Source organism: Heterodontus francisci, chromosome 10 (genome assembly GCF_036365525.1).
Source record: "Heterodontus francisci isolate sHetFra1 chromosome 10, sHetFra1.hap1, whole genome shotgun sequence".
Lineage (NCBI taxonomy): Eukaryota > Metazoa > Chordata > Chondrichthyes > Heterodontiformes > Heterodontidae > Heterodontus > Heterodontus francisci.
This window is the reverse complement of record NC_090380.1, coordinates 41499926-41523237: the sequence shown is the minus strand read 5'-3', so window position 1 is coordinate 41523237 and position 23312 is coordinate 41499926. Positions and strand designations below refer to the sequence as shown.

General features: G+C 41.5%; 1 protein-coding gene across 4 annotated transcripts in view; it reads right to left on the bottom strand.

The window, feature by feature from the left end:
• Window positions 1-347: 347 nt before the first annotated feature.
• qtrt2 (queuine tRNA-ribosyltransferase accessory subunit 2) overlaps window positions 348-23312 on the bottom strand; it is a 34256-nt gene continuing 11291 nt past the window's right edge. Inside the window, exons 6-10 of one of the 4 annotated variants that reach the window (XM_068040488.1) lie at window positions 16693-16892; window positions 11309-11460; window positions 8815-8916; window positions 5400-5499; window positions 348-3883 (exon numbers count right to left, since the gene is read on the bottom strand). In XM_068040488.1, coding sequence (XP_067896589.1) covers window positions 3655-3883; window positions 5400-5499; window positions 8815-8916; window positions 11309-11460; window positions 16693-16892 — 783 coding nt within the window. In that variant the 3' untranslated portion in view covers window positions 348-3654. Of the gene's footprint in view, window positions 3884-5399; window positions 5500-8814; window positions 8920-11308; window positions 11461-16692; window positions 16893-23312 lie in introns of all 4 variants that reach the window. The other 3 variants (XM_068040490.1, XM_068040487.1, XM_068040489.1) reach the window with 3 other exon arrangements.

Genomic DNA, 23312 nt, shown 5'->3' with positions numbered 1-23312 from the left:
CATACTGTATCCCAAGGGTGAAAAGAGTTTTGCACTCTAAAAATTGTCTTCTGAAACTTACAGGATTGTGGAGGGTAAGACTGGCATAAAATGACTGCCAAGATAGATAAAAGAGAATAAAAGAACATCTAGGAGCAATTCACTGCCTGCTGGAGTGAGACTCCACCGGTGCACTGGTTCCTTTATGGGCCTCCAAGGTTGAGTGCATGTGAGGACCATAAATAAAATTACCAGAATCCTCAATGTTAATTACCAGCCCTAGTTCCTAACATTATCATAAATCCAGCAATTTCATAATCGCAGTTAAGTTGAACTTTTATTGGTTTTGGTGAAGCTAATAGTAGAGTGGTACAAATCATTCAGAAGAATTACAATGTAGAAAAGAAGCAGAGAATGCAAGAAAGCAAGAAAAAAAACTTGCATTTATATGTGCTGTTCGAAACTTCAGGATGGTCCAGAGCCACAGTTTAATTGTAGTCACTGTTGTAATGCATGAATACAATGTTGTAATGCAGGAAAACACAGTTGTAATGTAATTGCAGGAACAGACATTTTATTTTGTCCATGAGCGACACCATGAGACACCAACTGGTTTATTTTTAAAATTAAAATTAAAACTGCAAGCTTCGTGATAGTGTAATACCAATAAATCATTCTTACACTATATAAATGTAAGTTAGTCTTTGCAACTTTTCCATCAATATTATTGTTTTCTGATGATCAATCATGATTTTTCTAATTGTATACACCTATAAAAGGATAATAGTTATCACGGGCTTCCCTTACTGAGACATATCGATTAGTTACAAACATAGCTACTTCACTGTCTGTATTCAGCTAATGTCAGACTTGTAAGAATGCAGCCCAAAGCTTACAACAGCAATAAATCCTCAGATTTCTTCAGCTTTGAATAAGTTAATTGGTTATTCCATGTTGGCAAACCAGATTCTTGATCCCCAAATTGAAAGAGCAAGCAATACATGGAAAAATTTACATGCTGAGAACAGCAGCAGCTGCATCTCAATAACCACATCACAGACTTTCTACTAACTCAGCACCAAGCATGTCAATACAGGAATAGGGTCCTCAGACTTTAGAAGTCTAGAAAAAATTGAAATTTACCAGTGTTCTCTTCTAGAACTTAAATGGCAAAGGGCTGTGGCTGTTATGAATAAGGCACAAAATGGTTTATTGACTTGTAGCTACCTTACTTTCTCAGAGAATGGAAGCCTATTCTTTTTTTTGCCTGTCAAGACATTGTATTTTCATTTGTTTTGATACTTTATCATCAAATATCAATATCTTCTGTTTCCTTGGATTTAACAGCTTTTAGACATAAACTTTCCATTAATTTGGTCTCTCATATAGCTCAGTACGGGTAACCCATAATGTTTATAATGTAAAAAAGACTTTACCTGATGCATTATTATTCTTGTGACATAAACACTGCATGATGATACTGCTCCAAAGAGAGAAAACTACATTGTGTAACACTGCCACCTAGCTCTCCCCTGATTAAATGTTATTACCCTCTGTTAGCACACTGTTACTAGAAATGCATTTGTTCTAATAATTTATACAGTTTGTTCAATAGATAAAAGAAAAGAAAAAAAAAAAAAGAGTCTCGCATTAATATAGCACCTTTCATATCGTCAGGACATCTCAAAGCACTTTACAGCCAGTGAAGTACTTTTGAAGTGTAATCACTGTTACAATGTAGGAAACATGGCAGCCAATTTGTACACAGCAAGCTCCCACAACAGCAATGTGATAAGTAAATAATTAGATTTTTTTTTTAGTAATGTTGTTGAGGGATAACTATTGGCCAGGATCAATACTGGGAAAACTCCTCACAAAATCTGATTTGTAAAAGGTGCACAATATGAAGATTATCTAAAATGTCTAGCACATGCACAACACATTTAAAGGTGTAAGAATATATATTTTTTAAAAAGCCTCAACTTGGTAACCAGGTCTCTCCCCAAGGATGGGAGTCAGTTTAGAAGCAGTTGCCAATCTACAGAAACTCCCTCCAACAACTAGCCTCTAGTCAACCTCAAAGACGTGCCTTTCCAGACTATTTTCCCATAGGCAATATCAAAGTAGCAGCATTAGAGGGACAGGCCTGGTGAAATGCTGCTCCACCTTGGTTGCTAAACATCACAGCCCATGTTCACTCTGTGATCAATGTCACACAAGATCAGTCAAATCTTTCTTAGAAGTATCACAAGTTTGCAATAATGGAGGAGAGCATCTGATTGGATAAAGCATACCTGTTTTAATAAAAATATAACACTGTAGCTTTCATCCTGGAAAATTTTCAAATGCTTTTAAATGAAGTTCTACAAATCTTACAACCTAAAATATCTGCAACCAATTTTGATGCATTAAATAAAATGGGTTCCTTTTGTTGGTTCCCACAAGCTTAATTTTTAAAATAACTAAGAATGTAAGATTGAAGTAGAATACAACTATTTAAATTGGAGCACAGATAATCTGCAGAAATGAGTGTGGAATAATACCTTAGACAGATTTAAAGTAAACTGGGGCACTAAAAATAGAGACCGGGGGGAGAAATTTGACTTATGCACGAAATTCCTGCCCAATTGTTTACTAAAAAGGGGAGCAATCCTAGGCCAGCAGTGACCCGCAGTAGTCATGCAGACCCAGGTGGAGGACACCTGCTCCTTCCAGCTTCATGAAAATGTAACTCTGAAAAAAAATTGTTGGTTTTTTTATTTTGAGTGATCGTCAGCAGTCCCTTTAAAAACCACTGGCGAGGCTGCTCAAGTCCTGGTTCAACTAGGTGCGGAGCTTGTAGCGGAATTAAAAATGGGCATCTTAGAGCCAGCATTGGACCCCGATTTGCTTAGTAAAGCATCTGCATGCCTGCTTCGGACAGGCTGGATGCTCACCCGTTGATCCCCAGAGTCTGTCTGATGTCATATAGGCCCACCCTGCCTCCAATTTCTCAGGTGCAAAACCAACGGCTGGAAGCTTAATTTCTCCCCAGTCTCTTTGACATCAGCTGCAATGAAGAATAAAGATCTTGTTGATGCACATATTGTACATTCAGCCATCCAAATGTAAATTCTAAAAGAGCAGGTTTTAGTTAAAAATTATTCAATTCTGTCCAGTAGTTTCTGGGCATCTCTGCCACAATCTCTCAAATTAGACAGGAATGTTAAAAACAGAACGGTAAAAAAAAAATCTGAAAATTCATTCATTTCAACAAGTTGTTGGGGGTAGTAGTAGAAATCCACCACATCAGAGCTGAGCTCTGTCGTTTCAAACAGAATGTTACTATACTTTCTGTATTCATACACTTTTAAAATAAAAAATTTTCTTTAAAAATAATCTGCACAGCACTGATGAAAAAAAATGAGCCAAAGCGTGCCTTTCAAACCCTGTGTGCAATTTCAACTGTCACATTAATGTAATGTGACTGATACATAACATGATGGAGGCGATGGGGAGGCTGAGAACTACAAGGTTACAACTACAGGAGCATCAAATGTCAAAATAATTGACCAAAACTGAGTAGGTCCAAGTAACTCGTTGCAGCATCTGTAGGCAACCAATGTCTGCCTAGAAACCCTTATACATTGGATATCCATCACCTGCTTTGTTTACCATGTAGTAACTATGTCTTTGTTACACCTGTTTTGTAATGAGTTTCTTAAGTTGCTCCAGCTTGTCATCTCTTAAAGCATCACGGATAGATTGGAAGAATCCAAAGTAGTGATGGAGGTTGTGGATCATGAGCAGGACTCCAGCCAGCAGTTCATTTGTCACTAGAAGGTGGTAGAGGTAGGCACGGGTGTGGTTCTTGCAGCAATAGCAGGAACAGTCCTCCACCAAGGGCCTGAAGTCAGCACGGAACCTGAATGTTGAGAGTCATGTAAACATCATGCAAATAGGCATCTCAAAACCAACTGTGGAATCATCAGCTCTCAAAGAAAACACAATGAGCTCCAAACTTTTGCAATAACAAAAAACTGAATGCGAATGGCATTAATGTAAAAGTACAAAAATTGCACTATATTCTATTTAATGAATTCTCCTTCAGGCCATCCAATCAATAATAAAACACTGAAGCAGAAACACATTACTTACTATCCAATAATGCCATTTTTGTTATATATATATTCTTGCAAACCAACAAACTGCAATTCAGGAAGACAGTATTTCTATTAAGTGGGTACAACTGTTAGTAAGAAATGATCCACTTATTACCCCCACGAATTCATTTTTGTTTTCCAAAGTTAAATCAGTTCATACTGCTCAGTGAGAGCGCTCTATCAGGCACTCACCCCATAAAGCAAACAAAACGGACAAATGGCTCAATGGATGTATGCAAAGGTCGCTTGAGAATCACACAAAGCAGAAAGTGCCCGAGTTTAATCACTAGCCTGGGTTGCTTGGCTGGTTTGCACCAGAGCATGGTAAGGGCTCTACATGGGGAAGGCTGCGAGAAAAAACAATGCGGGACAGATCTGCAGTCACTAGTGCTGGAAAGTCTATGTGTACACACTTCAGGGGCTAAAAGAGTTAAATTATGAGAACAGGTTGCACAGACTAGATTTGTATTTCATTGAGTTTAGAAGATTAAAAGGTGATCTAATTGGGATGTTTATGATGCAAGGGGACATAACCTTAAAATTAGAGCTAGTTATTCAGGGGTGATGGAAACACCTCTTCATACAAAGGAAATCTGGAACATTCACCCATAAAGCTGTTTAGGCTGAGTCAATTTAAAATTTCAAAACTGAGTTGATAGATTTTTTTGTTACATAAAAGAATTAAGGGTTATGGAACCAAGGTGATGGATTGATGGAGTCGAGGTACAGATAAGACATGATCTAAGTGAATGGTGGAATCGGTTTCAAGGATAGAATGGCCTACTTCTGTTCCTACATTTTTATCAGGTTCAGCTGTAGAACAGTTTGCCTGGACTCATAGCCTAGGCTTCCACATGAAGAATGGCCAATTGGGACAAAACACCAAAAGAACAGTGTGGGGGTGAACAGGAGAAAATAATATTGGAATGTACATGTAGGCCATAAGGATACTCCTGCAGTATGTCTGTTCCACTGGTGATATCAGCGGCACTCTTCTTACATACATAAGCAAGTATTCCACGGGAAACTAAGGAAAAAAAAGCAGGAACATCCTATGTTCACTGCTGTCAGCGTTGACAAAATTTATCAAACCATTTGGTTCACTGTACAGAACTGACAACTGATCAAAGATATTGTACCATAATCTCCTCAGGAGAGGAATGAAATCAGCCTTTCCTACAAAGTATTTCTTGTTATAAAGTTACATAGCACTGGTGAAAACAATATTTACCGCATGTACTAAATACAACAGTTTATTAAAAAATCAGTAACACTTACTGTTGACTTTTCAGATCAGTCGTAAAAGGAGTCAACTTGCCCTCACTGTCTGAGGCCTTGTTACTAATCTCATTATCCCCACAGCCGTTTCTTTCCAGTACTGAAATATAATCCAAAACACTTATTAGAGCTTTATCTTAATTTGAACAATGTGCTCTTTCTGTTCTCAGCTCCTGTCTCACAAGTTAGCAGTCGGTGAAATCTGTCATCAAAAGAAAGCTTTCACCAGTTATTGCATCAGTTACTGAACTTCTCGTATGGTAATTTGATTCAGTCGTACTGGGTGGCGTCACTGTAAACTGTAATTTCAGTTTAATGGTCGATCATTGGTAGACGTGGATGATTCTGTTTGGAAAGTTATTCAAAAATAAATTTTCACACTTTAGAAGCCTGTTTTTGAGCAGAAATTGAAAGATTCCCCAATGTGGAAGTTGAACATGGACAAAATAATAGAACGTTTAATTAAACAACACGGTCGCCCTTTAGAAATACATGAGCAAGCAGGTAGAACAGTGAGAAGGCCACAGATTCATCATGATGTTAAAAAGAGGATTCTGTGAGTTGAGCCTTTAAAAGTGGTGATTTAATTTGTAATTATCCTTCATATTTAAGATATAGATAATCTCATTTTTCAAACAGAATATTTTTCTGAACAGTTTTTTCCAGTAGAGATTAAATGATTTCTGTGGACACATGCACTCTTCAATCCTAGTTTTTGATTGTGCAGTTGAGTGGCATTTTATACTAACATGGTGAATGTTAGAGAGCAAATTCTACAGAAAAGTACGAACAAGAAAAAGCAGACAGTGGTGAGGTTGGACATACTCTGTGTTTGACCTGACCCAGGCCTTACCCCGCAGGCTCAAAGAAGGTTTTATACCTCGAGCAGTATTCCAAAACCATTACAATTAGCTAGTCATTGTTATTCCCTGGATATCATCATGTAACAAACTAACAATTAAACCTCTCCATTGTGGAACTGCAGCTCATTCTGACCAACTACGTCACGCCACCAGGAAGCGCCTTAGGACAACCAAATCCGCGAACAATCACACATAAATAAACTGCACCATTCACAACAACATTAACACCAGACATCCCCAAAGTGCAGAGATCAAAGATTCTACTAGACACTTTAACGCAAGATTACCAGAAATAGCAAATGTCATGGTCTGGAGTTCAAAAACAGCAAACTACAAAGAATATTACAAATGCAATCATATAACTGAAATACCTAAAGCTGCCACATGGTAATGTAAAAGGTACAACAAAAATATTCATTACAGACAATTCCACTTACAGAGATGATTCTATTATTAAACAGAAATCATACTTTTTATTAAATTAACATGCTCTACCTTAGTAACAAGTTAGGCTTTCTTCATTAACTCAGTCAATCAGTGTCACACAAGTTGTTGCAATGTGCTATACAGGCCAAGGTGGTTGCTGGTTTAATCTTTGGTCTTTGCTGAGGTAGCTGCTCTCAGCCAGGACACTAACTGAGGTGCTCAGTCTGCAATTACAGGCCTCAGTCTGCAATTTGGGTGAAGGTAGAAAACCAGGGTTCCCATTACTAATGACTATCAATAACCCATTTTGCAAAATGTTCGTGTGTAGATGTCAGGTGAAGGCAGGATAGAGTTTGACTGTAAAGTGCAAGGCCAGGCAGTGAGCACTGGAAGGCTAATTTATTAATTATTTGGATATAGGTGTTGGCAGCACAATCTGCAAATTTGCAGATGATACAAAGATTTGTGTGAGTGTCAGGGCTGTAGACAATCCTAGAGAGCTTCGGGTGGATCTCGACATGTTGGGAGATTGGGCTCATGGCTGGCAAATGTGGCTAATTTAGATGAGCACAGTATTATGCATGTGGTCAGAGCAAATGCTCAACTTTCATTCACCCTTGGGGGGAAAAGCATTAAAGAAGGTGCAGAAGGAAAGGGATCTGGCCTTACACAAGCAATGCCTTGAAGCAATAGCTAGAACAAATAGGGTGTTGGGGTGTACTCAAAGGACAATTGGTTATAAAGTTGGAATACTAATTTGTCATTCTACAAGATGATGGGAGAAAAGGGAAAAATATTTGGGTGTGTGGCTAAATTAAAAATAAATGAGGTTGTACAAACATTGTTGCAGTATCATGTTTCTTTATATTCATAAAGATCTTTACTGTGTGCTGCCCCTAATTTGATATCTGCCTTTAATCTCAAAGCAGCTCCTCCCTCCGACACAATTTGATGTACTGGATCTTCATTAAAGTGGATCTTTATGTTGATACCTTTTTAGCGTACTAGTTAAAACCCAGAGCTCAAAAGATTGAAATAAGGATTGTTAAATTTGTTTAACATATAATGGATCTCTCAGATATATTTCACAGCAATTTGGATGACACACTGTTTTAATGCAAGAGTATTCTACCATGCAATACAGAATGCATTACTCAGCTGCTATGTTGAAGCTTGTCCCTTTAAAGTCACAAAGTGCAGCTTTTATTAAATAAACAGAGCGTGGGTCAATTAGATCTTAATTGTTTAGTCAGGGAACTATGCAGCTTGGAGAGGATTGTAAGTTTGAGCCTCGAGGGCAGAAGCAATCTGGGGGTTACCAGTGACCAGAAACTGAACTGAACCAGCCACATAAATACTGTGGCTGCAACAGCAGGTCAAGGCTGGGAATTCTGCAGCGGGTAACCCACCTCCTGACTCCCCATCTACAAGGCACAAGTCAGGAGTGTGACGGTATACTCTCCACTTGCCTACATGACTGCGGCTCCAACAGCACTCAGGAAGCTCGGCGCTGTCCCAGGACAAAACAGCCCACTTGATCGGCACCCCATCCACCCCCTTAAACATTCTCTCCCTCCACCGCCAACGCACAGTGGCAGTAGTGTGTACCATATACAAGATGCACTGCAGCAACTCACCACGCCCCTTCGACAGCACCTTCCAACCCGTGACATCTTCCACCTGGAAGGACAAGGGCAGCAGAAGCATAGGAACACCACCACCTGCAAGTTCCCCTCCAAGTCACACACCATCCTGACTTGGAACTATATCGCTGTTACTTCATTGTCACTGGATCAAAATCCTGGAAATTCCTTCCTAACAGCACTGTGTGTACCTGCACCAGATGGACTACAGCGGTTCAAGAAGGCAGCTCACCACCACCTTCTCAAGGGCAATTAGGGAAGGGCAACAAATGCTGGCCTAGCCAGCGACATCCACATCCCATGAAACGGGAAAAAAAATGTATGTTTCACAATATCTAAAACTGCTTTCCTTCTTTAAAAAAGTGTGATTGCTGGTTTATGAAGAACAAAAGGCACGAGATGCATTTTTCATATTAGAAATAGAAATAGGTGAATATTGAAATGGTGATTATTTGTTCAAAGTCTGAGCTGCTGCTGACTTACTTGAATGAACATGGTCATCCTCACATTGTTGAATGGTCATTGTGATGACAGCAGACATATGGCGTTGGTCTTGTATCTGATGCAAGGGTACAAGACTCTTTTCTTCTGGTGAGATACAAAGGAATTCATTGTGGTTGTACAGAACATCAGGCTGGATTTTACGCCGGGCAGACGGGAGCTGGCCACCGACGTAAATGTCGGTGGCGAACCTGCATCCGCCAAGCCTGGGGATCCAACCCGCATTTTACAGGTCCCCGGGCTTTAACTGCTCAGAGGCGGGACTTCCACCCTCAAGCGGGTGGAAGTCCCGCCTCATTGAGCTGCCAGCCAATCAGCGGGCCGGCAGCTCTCAGTCCCAGCAGTGCCACCGAGAGGGGTGGTCACTTCTGGGACTGCATCACAGCCGAGGACACAGAGCCAGGACCGAAGGCAAGTTTGTGTTGCCTTGCCGGGCAGCTTGGTCGTGAGCCAGCAAGGCAAGGGTGGTTGCTTGGGGGGTACAAGGGGGGCATCGCAGGTCCTGGGGTGGTTGGGGAAGCGGGGACGTCTTCAATCAGGCATTCTGTGCCCGATTGTCAGGGGCCCCCTCTGGTGCACCGAGAGGCCGCCAGGTATCATGGGGCGACCTTTCACCTCTACCGGATGCCCACTTGCCACGGGTAACATACCCGTGGAGGTGCGCGAAGGCTCTTAAGTGGTCTTTAAGTGGCCACTTAAGGGCCTTGATTGGCCTGGGGCGGGTGGCCCATTTCTCAATTTTACGCCCCCACCCCCGCCATCATCTGGCTCACGGGTGGTGTAAAATTCCGGCCATTATGTTCCTTGATCCCAACTCTCAGCCAGTACCTGGCTTGCTCCAAATTAGATGTCTGGACTCTTGTTCTTCATTTTTAGGGGCTTAAAGTACAATTACAAGATTATGACTGGTTTAAATAAGGTAGACAAAGAAAAGCTGTTCCCATTAGTTGGTGATACAGATTTAAGGCTTTGGGCAAGAGTTTCTGGGGGGATGCGAGGAAGAACTTTTTTTTTAAAACGCAGCGGGTGGTAATGACCTGGAACTCATTGCCTATAAGATGATAGAAGTGGAGATGATCAATGATTTCAAAAGGAAATCAGATGGACACTTGAGGGGAATAAACTTGCAGGGTTATGGGGATGGAGCAGGGGAATGGGACAAATTGGCTTGCTCTACAGAGAGCTGGCATGGACTCGATAGGCTAAATGGCCTCCTTCTGTGCCGTTAAGACTCTATGAATTGGTAGCTCTTTCAGAAAGCCAGCAGAGGCATGATGGGTTGAATGGCCTCCTTCAGTGCTGCATGATTCTAAAAAATTGTACTAAATGAAATTTAATCATATTCAATGTTCTTTATGTTTTATCTATTGTGGACGAAGCAGTTTATAAACCAAACCATGCGTTGCCAAGAGTTAATATGGTCCATCTTTGGAGAGATCAAAGGATCATATGTCCTTAGAACATAGAAATGTGGTTCGGATCACAAGGCCGTTTCATTGTTGGACTCAGTGGCTCTTGTTACCGCCTAGCAGATATAGAGCGAAGTGAGTTAATTTCTGTACAAAAGCAGACAACCAGACGACATAAGGGAGTGACTGCCACCACTGAACCCCAGGAGATAACATGCAATAGATCTAAATTTCTAACAGTTACAGTGGCCTCAAAGCTAAATGGATTAAAACATCTGGATACGTGGCAACAGTTATACCCACCTTGAAATCAAAACCGAGACAAAGAAATGTTAATATGTAACTTTTGCTATTAAATAAAGCTGTTAATCAAAACCAGGTTTCAAGCATGACACGAAAGTTACAGCCATGAAACAGGCAACAATGATAAAGAGTACTTGCTTCCTCTGCTCTCCCCTACCCACCCCCAAGATGGTGGGCTGACCAATTCTCTTTACCGTAGTTATCTAAGATATTGTTCACCAATCTACCTCATCAGTGGTGACTCGTTACTTTTTGAAGTGCTGTCTGCATACGCACCTGTGAATGCAGATTTAATTCAACACACACAGAACTCCGAGAGTAAACTTGTCACAATACTGCCAAATTCTGAACTTCAATAACAAAATATTAAAAATATTAAACATATAATCAGATCATTTTGGGATTGTAAACCTTTGCACAAATGCTGAACAAACTGTTAGGCAATGTAAATGGCAAAGGAATGTTTCCCAAGTTCTTGCTATTCTATCTCTAGATTAGACTGCATCACATAAGATGATGAATGAAGTGAGGAGATGCACATCAGGCAGCTGAGGTGGAGGTGGTGAGAAAACAAAGCATGCTCACTGTGCAAGTGGCTCAGGTACTCCAGCTACCCACGAACCTGACCTGAGTGCTCAGGCACACGAGAATACATTAATACCAAGCCATGAATAATAATATGGATGCACAACTGTGGAACGCATGGCTACCTTTGTTTATGCATTGTACACTAACATAAAACACTGACATTCTGTAACTGGTACCTTCTGCCTCTGGGTCCATCTTGTATTTAAAACTGAACGTCAGAGCTCTTCCTTGCTCGGTCATCAGATAGGGATAGAAACCCTCAAACAAGTCCACCCCTCTTGATATACACTCCAGCACTTCATCTGGCTTTCCAATCCCATGGATCAACCTAATATTGGGGAGGAGAGGGGAAATTTGAATAAATCTTGCAATATAAAACAATGAAGAAGTGAAACAAAACACTCTCATTCTGAAGAATCCAGTTAGCCTCATTAAAGAACAATGATTAAAAGCGTATAGAAATAGAAAATGCTGGAAATACTCAGATCAGACAGGATTATGTTGCTAAAACAACTCTGAAAGGCTCTGTACAATTAAACACCTTGTATACTATTTTACATTAATTAATCTTGCTTATAAACAAACTTCCCTGAAGACAATTCAACAATGATTTTAAAGAAATCCACGCACAGCATCATCATGAAACCTCCCTCTGAAAGGGACAAATCAAATCCAAAAATTTGCAGAACCTCTGCTTTTCCTTTCCAACTCTCTACCTTCATCTCTTGAAGATACTGACTTGTGCTGAGGTCGTTATGATCCCTTCACTCAAGTGGCCAGTCTTCATACGCAAGCATGAACTGTCAGTCCTGAACACTAAGGACCATGGCAGCAACACAGCCAAGCCTGTTCTTATTCCCACCAGATACTGGCACATGTATTTTCTGAAAGGAGTCACTGGATAGTGTTCAGGAACCGCAACCCTGCCCAATTTCACCCTCATTAATCCAAGGGCACTGAGGTCACCTGTATCAGCCACGGCTCAGTGCCAGCACTTTCGCCTCACAGTCAGTAGGTTATTTGTTCAAGCCCTTCTGCAGACTTGAGCACATAATCTAGGCAACACTCCAGTGCAGTACTGAGGGAGTGCTGCACTGTCAGAGTGTCGTCTTTCAGTTGAGATGTAAAACGGAGGTCCCGCCTGCCCTCTCAGGCAGATCCCATTATACTATTTGAAGAGCAGGGGAAATCTCCTGGTTCCCAGGCCAATATTTATTCCTTAATCAACATCACTATAACAGTTTAGTTGGTCACCTAGCTCAGGGGTCTCCAACCTTTTCTTTAGTGAGAGCTACTTCTGATAAATGAGAAAGATCACGAGCCACTTAAACATATATTGAAAAATATGGATATATTAATGCAAACTAAATATGTAGCTATTATATTATATTTAATTTGAAGGAAAACTGATCTTAACTTTATTGCAATGTGATTCTTGACACTGAATGAAAGCCTGGTCAAGAGATCACTGTACTTGTCAGTGTCCAGAAGCCTAGCAGTGGCTTAATTGAGTGGTTGGTGGTCCGTTTAGTAACATCATCTCCCCTGGAATCCATACCCCTGGACAGGTTCACATTGGAAATTGTTGGGCCTGATTGGGCTCAGAAGTACCTGGGGTTAAACCCAGCAACATTTCCTCCATCTGCACTCCAGCTCAAACTGATGCAACAAAAAAGACCTAGACAGGCGGCCAGGGACCAAACTTTGTATCCAACACCCACCCCAATACAAACTGGCTGTGTTTTGCAACTCAATTCTATGAGCAACACCTGCAATAAAACAAAATACTGGAGATGCTGGAAATCTGAAATAACAGGAGAAAATGCAGGTAATACTCAGCAGATCTGGCAGCATCTGTGGAGAGAGAAACAGAGTTAACGTTTCAGGTCTGTGACCTTTCATCAGAACATGAAACATCACAGACCTGAAACGTTAACTCTGTTTCTCTCTCCACAGATTCTGCCTGACTTGCTGAGTATTTCCAGCACTTTCTGTTTTTATTTCAGATTTCCAGCATCTGCAGTATTTTGCTTTTATTCTTAATTGGGGGTGTTTGAGGCCGACACTAGTTATGAAGCCTCCCCACCCACCTACCGTCTCCACTCCTCTCCGTCCACCCGCCAGCTCCATTCCTCTCCTGCATACGACCGTTTCTCACCCGCAGCAGAGCCAAAACGACCACCGCTGTCCTGCTCCGGTCACCGGCCGCGCGCAGCCTGCTCCGGTCACCGGCCGTGCGCCGCCTGCTCCGGTCACTGGCTGCGCACCGCCTGCTCTGGTCACTGGCCGAACAGCGCCAGCTCCAGTTGTTGCTGGCGAGCTACTCAGAGACAGTCAGTGAGCTATTAGTCGCTCACGATTGAAGTGTTGGAGACCCTTGATCTAGCTCATTCCAGTTTGTGGGACCTTGCTGTGCACAAATTGGCTGCTGCATTTCTCAGATGGATGTAAAAGATTCACGGCGGATTTCAAAGAAGAGTTGGGGAATTCTCCAAAATGTTTAATCCCATATTTATCCCTCAAACAACATCACAAAGCACAGACTGTCTGTTTATTACCTTTGGGACCTTGCTATGTGCAATTAACTGTTGTGTTTCCTACATTTAAACTCTGACTCTTTGGGGCATCCTGAAGTCATGACAGGTACTAAACAAATGCAAGTCTTTCTTTTCCTATGTTACAGCAGGGACAATACTTCAAAAGTACTCCATTGGCTATAAAGCTCCATTGGGATATCCTGGTGTTGTGTAAGGTGCTGTATAAAACGCAAATTCTAGTTTTCTTTACTTGTACTATAATCATTCGTCTTGAAATAGTTTGGTAAAGGGCACAGAGGTTACTTCATGTTGTTGTCTTCTATGTGCCCTGCATAGATAACCATGTGAAATCTGATCATGACCCATACAGTGAAAAGAAACAAAAGCAATGTTCATAAAACATGCAGGACAGTTGGTTGTGCTCAGTTGGGCTGGTTTCTTTTTCCACTGCAATTCGCCTGGAATTGGCAAAACCAATGCAAAAGATCGCAGAATTCCAAACACAAATTACACTTAGCACAAACTGAGTTTCCGCAATCTTTTGTGCTAGAAGCCAGTCCTACCATTAAATCTGACCACACCCCCAAATCAAATTAATCAAATAGATCAGCAAAGCGACGGAAGGTGTTGTCAACCATGCTATCAAGCAGCAATTACTCACCAATAATCTGCTCATCGGTTCTGCCAGGACCACTCTACTCCAGTCTTCATTACAACCTTAGTCCAAACATGGATAGAAGAGCTGAATTCCAGAGCAAGGCAGCATTTGACCGAGTGTGGCATCAAGGAGCCCGAGCAAAAGTAAAGTCCATGGAAATTGGGGGGAAACTCTCCACTAGCTGGAGTCGTCCCTAGCACAAAGGAAGACGGTTGTGGTTGTTGGAGACCAATCATCTCAGCCCCAAGACATCATCGCAGGAACTCCTTAGGGGCGTATCCTAGGTGCAACCATCTTCGACTGCTTCATCAATGACCTTCCCTCCATAATAAGGTTAAAAAGTATGGATGTGCACTGATAATTTCAACGTGTTCAGTTCCATTTGCAACTCCTCAGGTGATGAAGTAGTTCGTGCCCGCATGCAGCAAGACCGGGACAACATTCAGGCTTGCACTGATGAGTAGCAAGTAACAATCATATTACACAAGTGGCAGGCAATGACCATCTCGAACAATCCCTTGACATTCAACGCCATTGCCAACACCACATCTCCCACCATTAATATCCTGGGGGTTACCATTGACCAGAAATTTAACTGGACCAATATATATATATATATATATATATATGTGGCTACAAGAGCAGGCCAGAGGCTGGATATTCTGCAGCAACTGATTTACCTCCTGACTTTCCAAAGCCCGTCCACCATCTACAAGACACAAGTCAAGAGTGTGATGGAACACTTTCCACTTGCCTGGATGAGCGCAGCTCCAACAACACTCAAGAAGCTCTACAATATCCAGGACGAAGCAGCCCACTTGATTGGCACCCCCATCCATCACCTTAAACATTTACTCCCTCCACCACCAGTGTACTGTGTGTACCATCTTCAGGATGTACTGCAGAAACTTTCCAAGTCTTCTTCGACAGCACCTCCAAGCCTGCGAACTCTACCACTGAGAAGGACAAGTGTAGCAGGTGCAAGGGAACACCACCACCTCCAAGTTCCCTTCCAAGTCACACACTATCCTGACTTGGAAACGTATCACTGTTCCTTCATCATTACTGGGTGAAAATCTTGGAACTCCCTCTCTAACTGCAATGTGGGTGTACCAATACCACATGGACTGCGGCGATTCGTAAAGGTAGTTCAATTAAGGATGGACAATAAATACTGGCCTTAAAGGAATTTTTTAATGCAAGATTTAAGAAATTTACATTCCAAAGCGCTGCCCAATTGCTCTAGTTATTGGCAGATTTTACCTTTGGCGATATGCAAACGAGAGCACGGAAACTTGGGTAAAAAGAAAGTGCAATTTTTGCCTGGATTGCCGATTGAGCACAAAATGGAAACTTTTCGTTGTGATGTGTAAAACAGATGGCCAAATATGTGTCAGTACAGGCAGTTTTAGACATCACATCATCAGAACAAATAGAAGCAGCAGTAAGCCATACATCCCCTCAAGCCAATTAATAAGATTGTGGTTGATGTTCTACCTCAACTACACTTTCCCACCATATACCCATATCCCTTGATTTCTTAGAGCCCACAAATCCATTGATGTAAGCCTTGAACATACACAATAACTGAGCATCCCAAAGATTCACATCCCTCTGAGTGAAGAAACTTCTCCTTATTTCAGCCCTAAATGGCCGACCCCTTATTTATTTATTTTATTTATTTAGATCCTGAGACTATGCCCCCCAAGTTCTAGCCTTTCCAGCCGGGGCAAGAGCCGCTCAACACCTACCCCATTGAGACCTCTCAAAATCCTATATGTTTCAAAGAGATCACTTCTCATTCTTCTAAACTCCAGAGAACATAGACACATTCTACTCAATATGTGAGATGTAAACTATGATGAAAAGTGCAGTATTTATTCCTAAAATGAAAATACCCACAATAGACTCCAACTCACAGTATTGAGAAGAATTAATGGGGCTTTGACAAGGATGTTTCCTACAATGGATCTGTATTTTAAGCATTGCTTTGTAGATAAAAACTGGCCAACGGAAAAAAAACAAATCTATGCTCAGACTATTCCCTCAAACGTTTGACTGCCTGATGCAGAGTGGATGTGAGGTTAAATTATATTGAATTTGAAAAAATATTCCAGTTATCAGAATGACAGAGATGCAGTATCTGTTTGCTGCTGCTGAATGTCACTAGTCTGCTTTTAAATAAGAGTACTGGTGACATCCAATGGCTGCTTACTATCTGATGAAAGATCACTGACCTGAAATGTTAACTCTGCTTCTCTCTCCACACATGCTGCCAGACCTGCTGAGTATTTCTAGCATTTCTTTGCTGCTTACTATCTGTTTAACAAAGAGACTGATTGCCATGTTTTATGTTTTCCCCTACCTTGGTTTGTCTTCAGGCAGTTCTCCTGTGACTGAGGAGATTAAGTTCAGTTTGGGGTCATCAGGCATATCCTCTCCCTGAAAACCATCCAAAAGGAAACCTCCAACTGGCCGCTTGATGGTTTCTCTGACAGACCTCAGCCTTTCCTCAAGAATGTCTCCTCCTTCTATTACACCTATGATCTCTGTGTCCTTCAGCACCTGGCATAAAAGAATAAATATTCAACTTCACCACCAAGCAAATGTATTAACTTTGCTGTAATTTATGGTAACACAACTCTTGCAAACTGCTTTATAATTCTATGAAACATTACAACAAATTAAATTTATGATTACTCTTTACATTTAATTACTTCAAAACCAGTAGTGCTAATGCCTCCTTTGACTTGCCCCACTTTTTTTTAACCTGCCTTCACATGAAGCTGCTAAACTGCCAGCTGCCCTCTGTGACTTCAGCAAAGAAGCAATTTTACAAATGCCATTTCTGTCTTAATGAAGAAAAAAAAATCAACTTGTGTTCTGCTCCTGGTTTCTATTCTGTGCTCCCCTAACTGGAAATATAGAAAGCTCAGAGGAGATCTAATAAAGGGAGTAAGAGGGACGAAGAGAGAGTATGAGAATAGATTAGTAGCTAGCATATAAGGGAAATCAAAAGTCTTTTATAAACACAAATAGTAAAAGGGTAGTCAAAGGAAAAATGGAGCAGGTTAAGGGCTAAAATGGAGAGAGAGATTCTTATGCAGGCAGAGGATTTGGCTGAGGTACTAAATGAGTACTGTGCATCTGTCTTCACTGGAGAAGAGATGCTGCCAATGTGGTGGTAAAGAAGGAAACAGTAGCGATATTGGATAGGATAAGAATAAACAGGTGGTACTTTAAAGGTTGGAAGTCCTCAAAGTAGAAAAGTCACCTGGAAAATGCACCTAAGGAGGCACTGGTTCTAGGAAATGAGGCGGGTCAAGCAAATTAATTGTCAGTTCGGGACATTTAGGGGACAGGTTTAGGTTGCCCATGGAAAAGGACAAGAAGAAATCCCGGGTCAAAATAATTAATTGGGGTAGGGCCAACTTCAATGGGGAGAGAACGGATCTGGCCCAAGTAAACTGGAATCAAAAGTTGGCAGGCAAAATTGTAATGGAACTGCCTTAAAAAAGAGATAGTTTGGGAACAGTCAAGGTACATTTCCATGAGGGGGAAAGGTAGGACGAACAAATCCAGAGCTCCCTGGATGAATAAAGAGACAGAGAGTAAGATTAAGCAGAAAAGGGGTGCATGTGACAGATGTCAGGTAGATAATACAAGTGAGAAGCAGGCTGAATATGGAAGGTTCAGAGGGAAATGAAAAAACAAATAAGAGAAAAAAAAGACTTGCAGGTTGGCCACTATAAATTGCCCCTAGTATAAGTAGGTGGTAGGAGAATATAGGGACAGGTGGGGATGTGGTAGGAATATGGGATTATTGTAGGATTAGTATAAATGGGAATGGTCGGAATAGACTCGGTGGGCCAAAGGGCCTGTTTCAGTGCTGTATCTCAAAATTTAAAAAAAGCAAAGAGAGAGCATGAGAAGAGATGGCCAACATAAAAAGGAATCCAAAAGACTTCTATAGGCACATAAATTGTAAAAGGGTGGTAAAAGAGTGGGGCTGATTTGGGACCTAAAAGGGGATTTATGCATGGAGGCATGGGGCCTGGCTGAGGTACTAAATTGGTACTTTGCATCTTTCTTTAACAAGGAAAAAGTTCCATCCTAAATCATAGAGATAGAGGAAGTAGTTGAGACACTGGATGGGCTAAAAGTTGATAAAGAGAAACTACTGAGGGAAATAAGGGGGAAAATTGCAGATGCACTGGGTCTGTTCTTCTTTGAGAAGAGGAGATTTGATAGAGGTGTTCAAAATCATGAGGAGTCTGGACAGAGAAGATAGGGAGAAACTGTTCCCATTGGCTGAAGGATCCAGAACCAGTGGGCACCGATTTAAGGTGATTGAAAAAGAAGCAACTGCGACACGAGGAAAAACTTTTTTACGCAGCGAGTGGCTAGGATCTGGACTGGACTGCTCGAGTGTATGGTGGAGACAGATTCAATCGTGGCTTTCAAAAGAGAATTGGACAATTATCTGGAGAGAAACAAATCTGCAGGGCTATAGGTAAGAGGCAGGGGAGTGGGACTAGGTGAGTTGCTCTTGCAGAGAGGTAGCATGGACATGACAGGCCAAATGGCCTCCTTCTGTGCTGTAACCGTGATTTTATTCTATAATGGGATGCATCCAAAGTTATTGAGGGATGCAAGGATGGAAATTACGGAGCCTCTGGCCACAATCTTCGAATATTCCTTGAATATGGGGGTGGTATCTGAGGACTGGAGAGGACAAATGTTACATTCCTGTTCAGAAAAAATGGAGACAAATAATCATGGTAACTACAGGCCAAGTCAGACTGTCAGGGGTGAGGAAACTTTTACAGGCAATAATCCGGGATAAAATTAATTGACATTTGGAAATGTATGGGCTAGCAAATGAAAGTCAGCATGGATCTGTTAAAGTTAAATCATGTTTAACTAACTCGATTGAATTCTTTAATGAAGTAATGAAGAAGGTTGATGAAGATAGCGCGGTTGTATTATGTATATGGACTTTCAAAAGGTTTGATAAAGTACCACATAAAAGACTTGTTAGTAAAATTAGAGGATTAAAGGACATAAAATTGGCTATGGGACAGAAAGCAGAGACTAACGAACAGCTGTTTTTCAAACTGGGGGGAGGCATACAGTGGTGTTCCCCAGGGTTCGGTATTGGGACCACTTCTCCTTTTGATATATATTAATGGCCTGAGCTTGAACATACAGGGCATAATTTCAAAGCTTACAGATGACAAGAAGCGGGGAAATGTAGTAAACAATGAGGAGGATAGTAACAGACATCGGGAGGACGTAAACAGACCGGTGATATGGGCAGACACATGGTAGAGGAAATTTAACACACAGAAGTATGAAGTGATATATTTTGGTAGGAGGAATGAGGAGAGGCAACATGAACGAAATGGTACCATTATAAAAGGGTGTGCAGGAACGGAAAGACCTGGGAGTGTATGTGCACAAACCTTTGTGAAGGTTGCAAGACAATTTGAGAAGGCTCTTAAAAAAGCATATGGGATTCTTGGCTTTAATTAATGCTACACTTTAGGAAAGATGTCAAGGCCTTGGAGGGGATGCAGAAGAGATTTACTAAAATGATACCAGGAACGAAGGACTTCAATTATGTGGAGAGACTAAAGAAACTAGAATTGTTCTCCTTAGAAGGGAGAAGGTCAAGAGGAGATTTGATAGAGGTGTTTAAAATCATGAATGGTTAGATGTTTCTCCTTATTTACTGTTATTTCCAAGGGCAGAAGGGTTGGTAACCAGAGGACACAGATTTACAGTGATTGGCCAAGAAGCTGAGGCAACATGAGGATTTTTTTTTAAATGCAGCAAGTTGTTGTGATCTGGAATGCACTGCCTGAAAGGAAGCTGGAAGCAGATTCAATAGTAACTTTCAGAAGGGAATTGGACATATTAGTTTAGTTTAGTTTAGAGATACAGCACTGAAACAGGCCCTTCAGCCCACTGAGTCTGTGCCGACCATCAACCACCCATTTATACTAATCCTACACTAATTCCATATTCCTACCACATCCCCACCTGTCGCTATATTTTCCTACCACCTACCTATACTAGGGGCAATTGCTAATGGCCAATTTACCTATCAACCTGCAAGTCTTTGGCATATGGGAGGAAACCGGAGCACCCAGAGGAAACCCACGCAGACACAGGGAGAACTTGCAAACTCCACACAGGCAGTACCCAGAATTGAACCCGGGTCGCTGGAGCTGTGAGGCTGCGGTGCTAACCACTGCGCCACTGTGCCGCCCTAAATATTCTTGAAAAGAAAAAATTTACAGGGCTATGGGGAAAAGAGCAGGGGAGCGGGAGTAATTGGGACAGTTCTACCAAAGAGTCAGCACAGACACGATGTGCCAATTAGCCTCAATCTATGCTGTATCATTCTATGGTTCTATGAAGTGCGCAAGTGTGAATGTTGGGTGAAGCAGGATTGGGCTTGGCAGTGACGTTGTCCATGGTCGAACAGCCTGCCAACACACCCCGTGAAGGCTCACACAAGCATGGCCACTTAGATAAGATACTGAATGCAACGTTCCTTCACAGAATCTGCTAATATTCTGCGGGACTTGACTGTGGTAATGTGAAAATGCCTCCTTCCATCCTGGGAAAAACATGAAGCCCCCGCCCCGTGTACAGCACCAGGGAACTGGAGGATCCATCAATTTCTTCCAAAGAATTTCTAGGCACACTTGTACATGTAACAGAGTATATTTATCAATATGAGGTAAAAGTCAAAACACAATTATCGTTACCTTTTGCCTCTCTTTCCCTTTGAGCTTTTCTCCTTTCCATCCTGGCAGCAATTAGAACTCCATCTTCCCACAGCCAAGTTCCTTTGGATTGCTACAAACCGATCCCCTGCAAAGTCACTTGTCTTAGGCCTTACCACAAACTCTGCTCGCTCCACCACTTCCCACAGTTCAGCCCCTCTCTACTGTTGTAAAATTTTTGCCACCTTCAGACAGGACTACTCTAAAATTTTCCTCGCTAGCCTTCCATCCTCCACCATCAGTAAATTTGCACTTGTCCAAATTTCTGCTGCCCATCACCAAAACCTGCTCATCAATCACCCTTGCTGATCAATACTGTCTCCTGTCACATAATAAATAGCCTCATCCTTAAATCCCTCCATATCTTGCCCCACCCTATCTCTGCAATTTTGTCTAGCCCTAAATTTCTCTTCTCAAACACTCTGCCTTTCAACTCCAGCTTTCTGTGCATCCCATCTTCCTTTCACCCATTGCAGGTGGCACAGTCTGCAGTCAACCTAGTGTAATTTTCTGGAAGTCCTTCCCTTACACCTCTCCACATCTCCTACCATCTTCAAAAATCTTCGTATAGCCTATCTCTGCAACCAAACTTTCAGTCACCCTCCTAATCTTGCTGTTCCTAACTCGCCAGTCATTTTATTTTGCCAATCTGTGAAGCAGCTTGGAATATTTCATTATGTTAAAGGCACTATATAAATGCAACCCACCAACAAAATCATTTTTCATGTTCTTCTCAGTGAAAGGGAGGGATTTCATTGCTGGGAAAATCTCACTGCTATATAAATTGATGGTATAGAAATGGCATCACAATTCAAGGAGGAATGTGGTTTTAACTGTATGTTTGCTCAGGATGGAACACAATGCTGACACCAACAACCCCAATGATAATTATTCTCGAGCCTATTTTGTTTATTTGACTGCCAGTGTAAAACAGTTGTGGGTAAACATCTTGGATCTTCAACGCCCTCCTCCTCCCCAGACAAGACAATAAAAGCTTCCAATTCCAAAAGCTTCCCATTTAGAGTGTAACTCTCATGTTGAACTTTCATTTGCAACCCTGAGCTAAGACACTGATGCTTTCCATTCAAGCTATCATCTTCTGGAGCATCAGAACAACTAGCATTTGCCCCATTGGTTTTGCCACAAACAATTTACTGAAAGCTCCGAAGACTTTTGCCAAATTCTGCTCACTGATGGAAGGTTTCTTCGAAGCCTGTGAAGAGCTCAAAGACTGAGGCTTCATTTGTTCCTGTCGAGTTTTTTCGAACTTCAACAGTGCCGCATGGATATACTTCCAGTTCTTCTGGCACTGACCCTGTTTTTTTTTCCAGTTTTAATGGGCATTTGCACTCTGATGAAAGGATATTCCCAAAATATTAACCCTTCTCTTTCCTGGTACTAATCAATCTGCTGGGCATTTTCAATATTTCTTGATTTTACATTTTCTGCAGTTGACTCCCTCAATTGCCACTTTGGGTCCCTCATCAGCAGAGATAGAGGCTTAAACTATCATGCCAAACATTTCAAACTTGGATCCTTTTGCTTCTGATGTTCATTGCATTTCTATTTAAAGTGTAAACTGAAAGTATAAAGGCACAATAGTGCCTTTATTGCAGAGTAATAGTTTACAATGAAAATGTTCTGCACGTTCTGCAAATCATCTGCAAGTTTAAAAGTATGCTGTTACCAATCAGAAGTACGCAATCAATGTAATGCACAATCTAGCTGATTTATGCTTCACATTGTTAGGAGTAAAATGGTTTAATCTAGTCCCACCTGATTTACAAAGCAGCAGACACCAAGTAAGTGTTTTTAATATTGCACAGGGTACTAGGGTTACCAGCTCCCAATGCCTGGATCTCTCACAGCCAGGAGCAAACTCAGAGTAAATCTGCCAGTGTTTCCTAAGATTAATCCATTTCTTTGTTAGCATGGGGTCTCACAAATGCCCTTACATTGGTGTAGAAAATGAGAAAATGGCACATTTTAGTTACATTCTAGTATAGTAAGAAATGTTCTTCTAAACTAGGGGGTTGAGAGAGACAGTTGGAGCAAAAAGGAGGGAGCTTTCCTGTGAAATACCTGGTTCGAGAGTGCTTGATACTGACAATGGGTGTCCAAAATGTGAGGTGGACCAGAACTAACATGCCTTACTCTGATAGATTTCACACCCCAAATGTAAATTTAA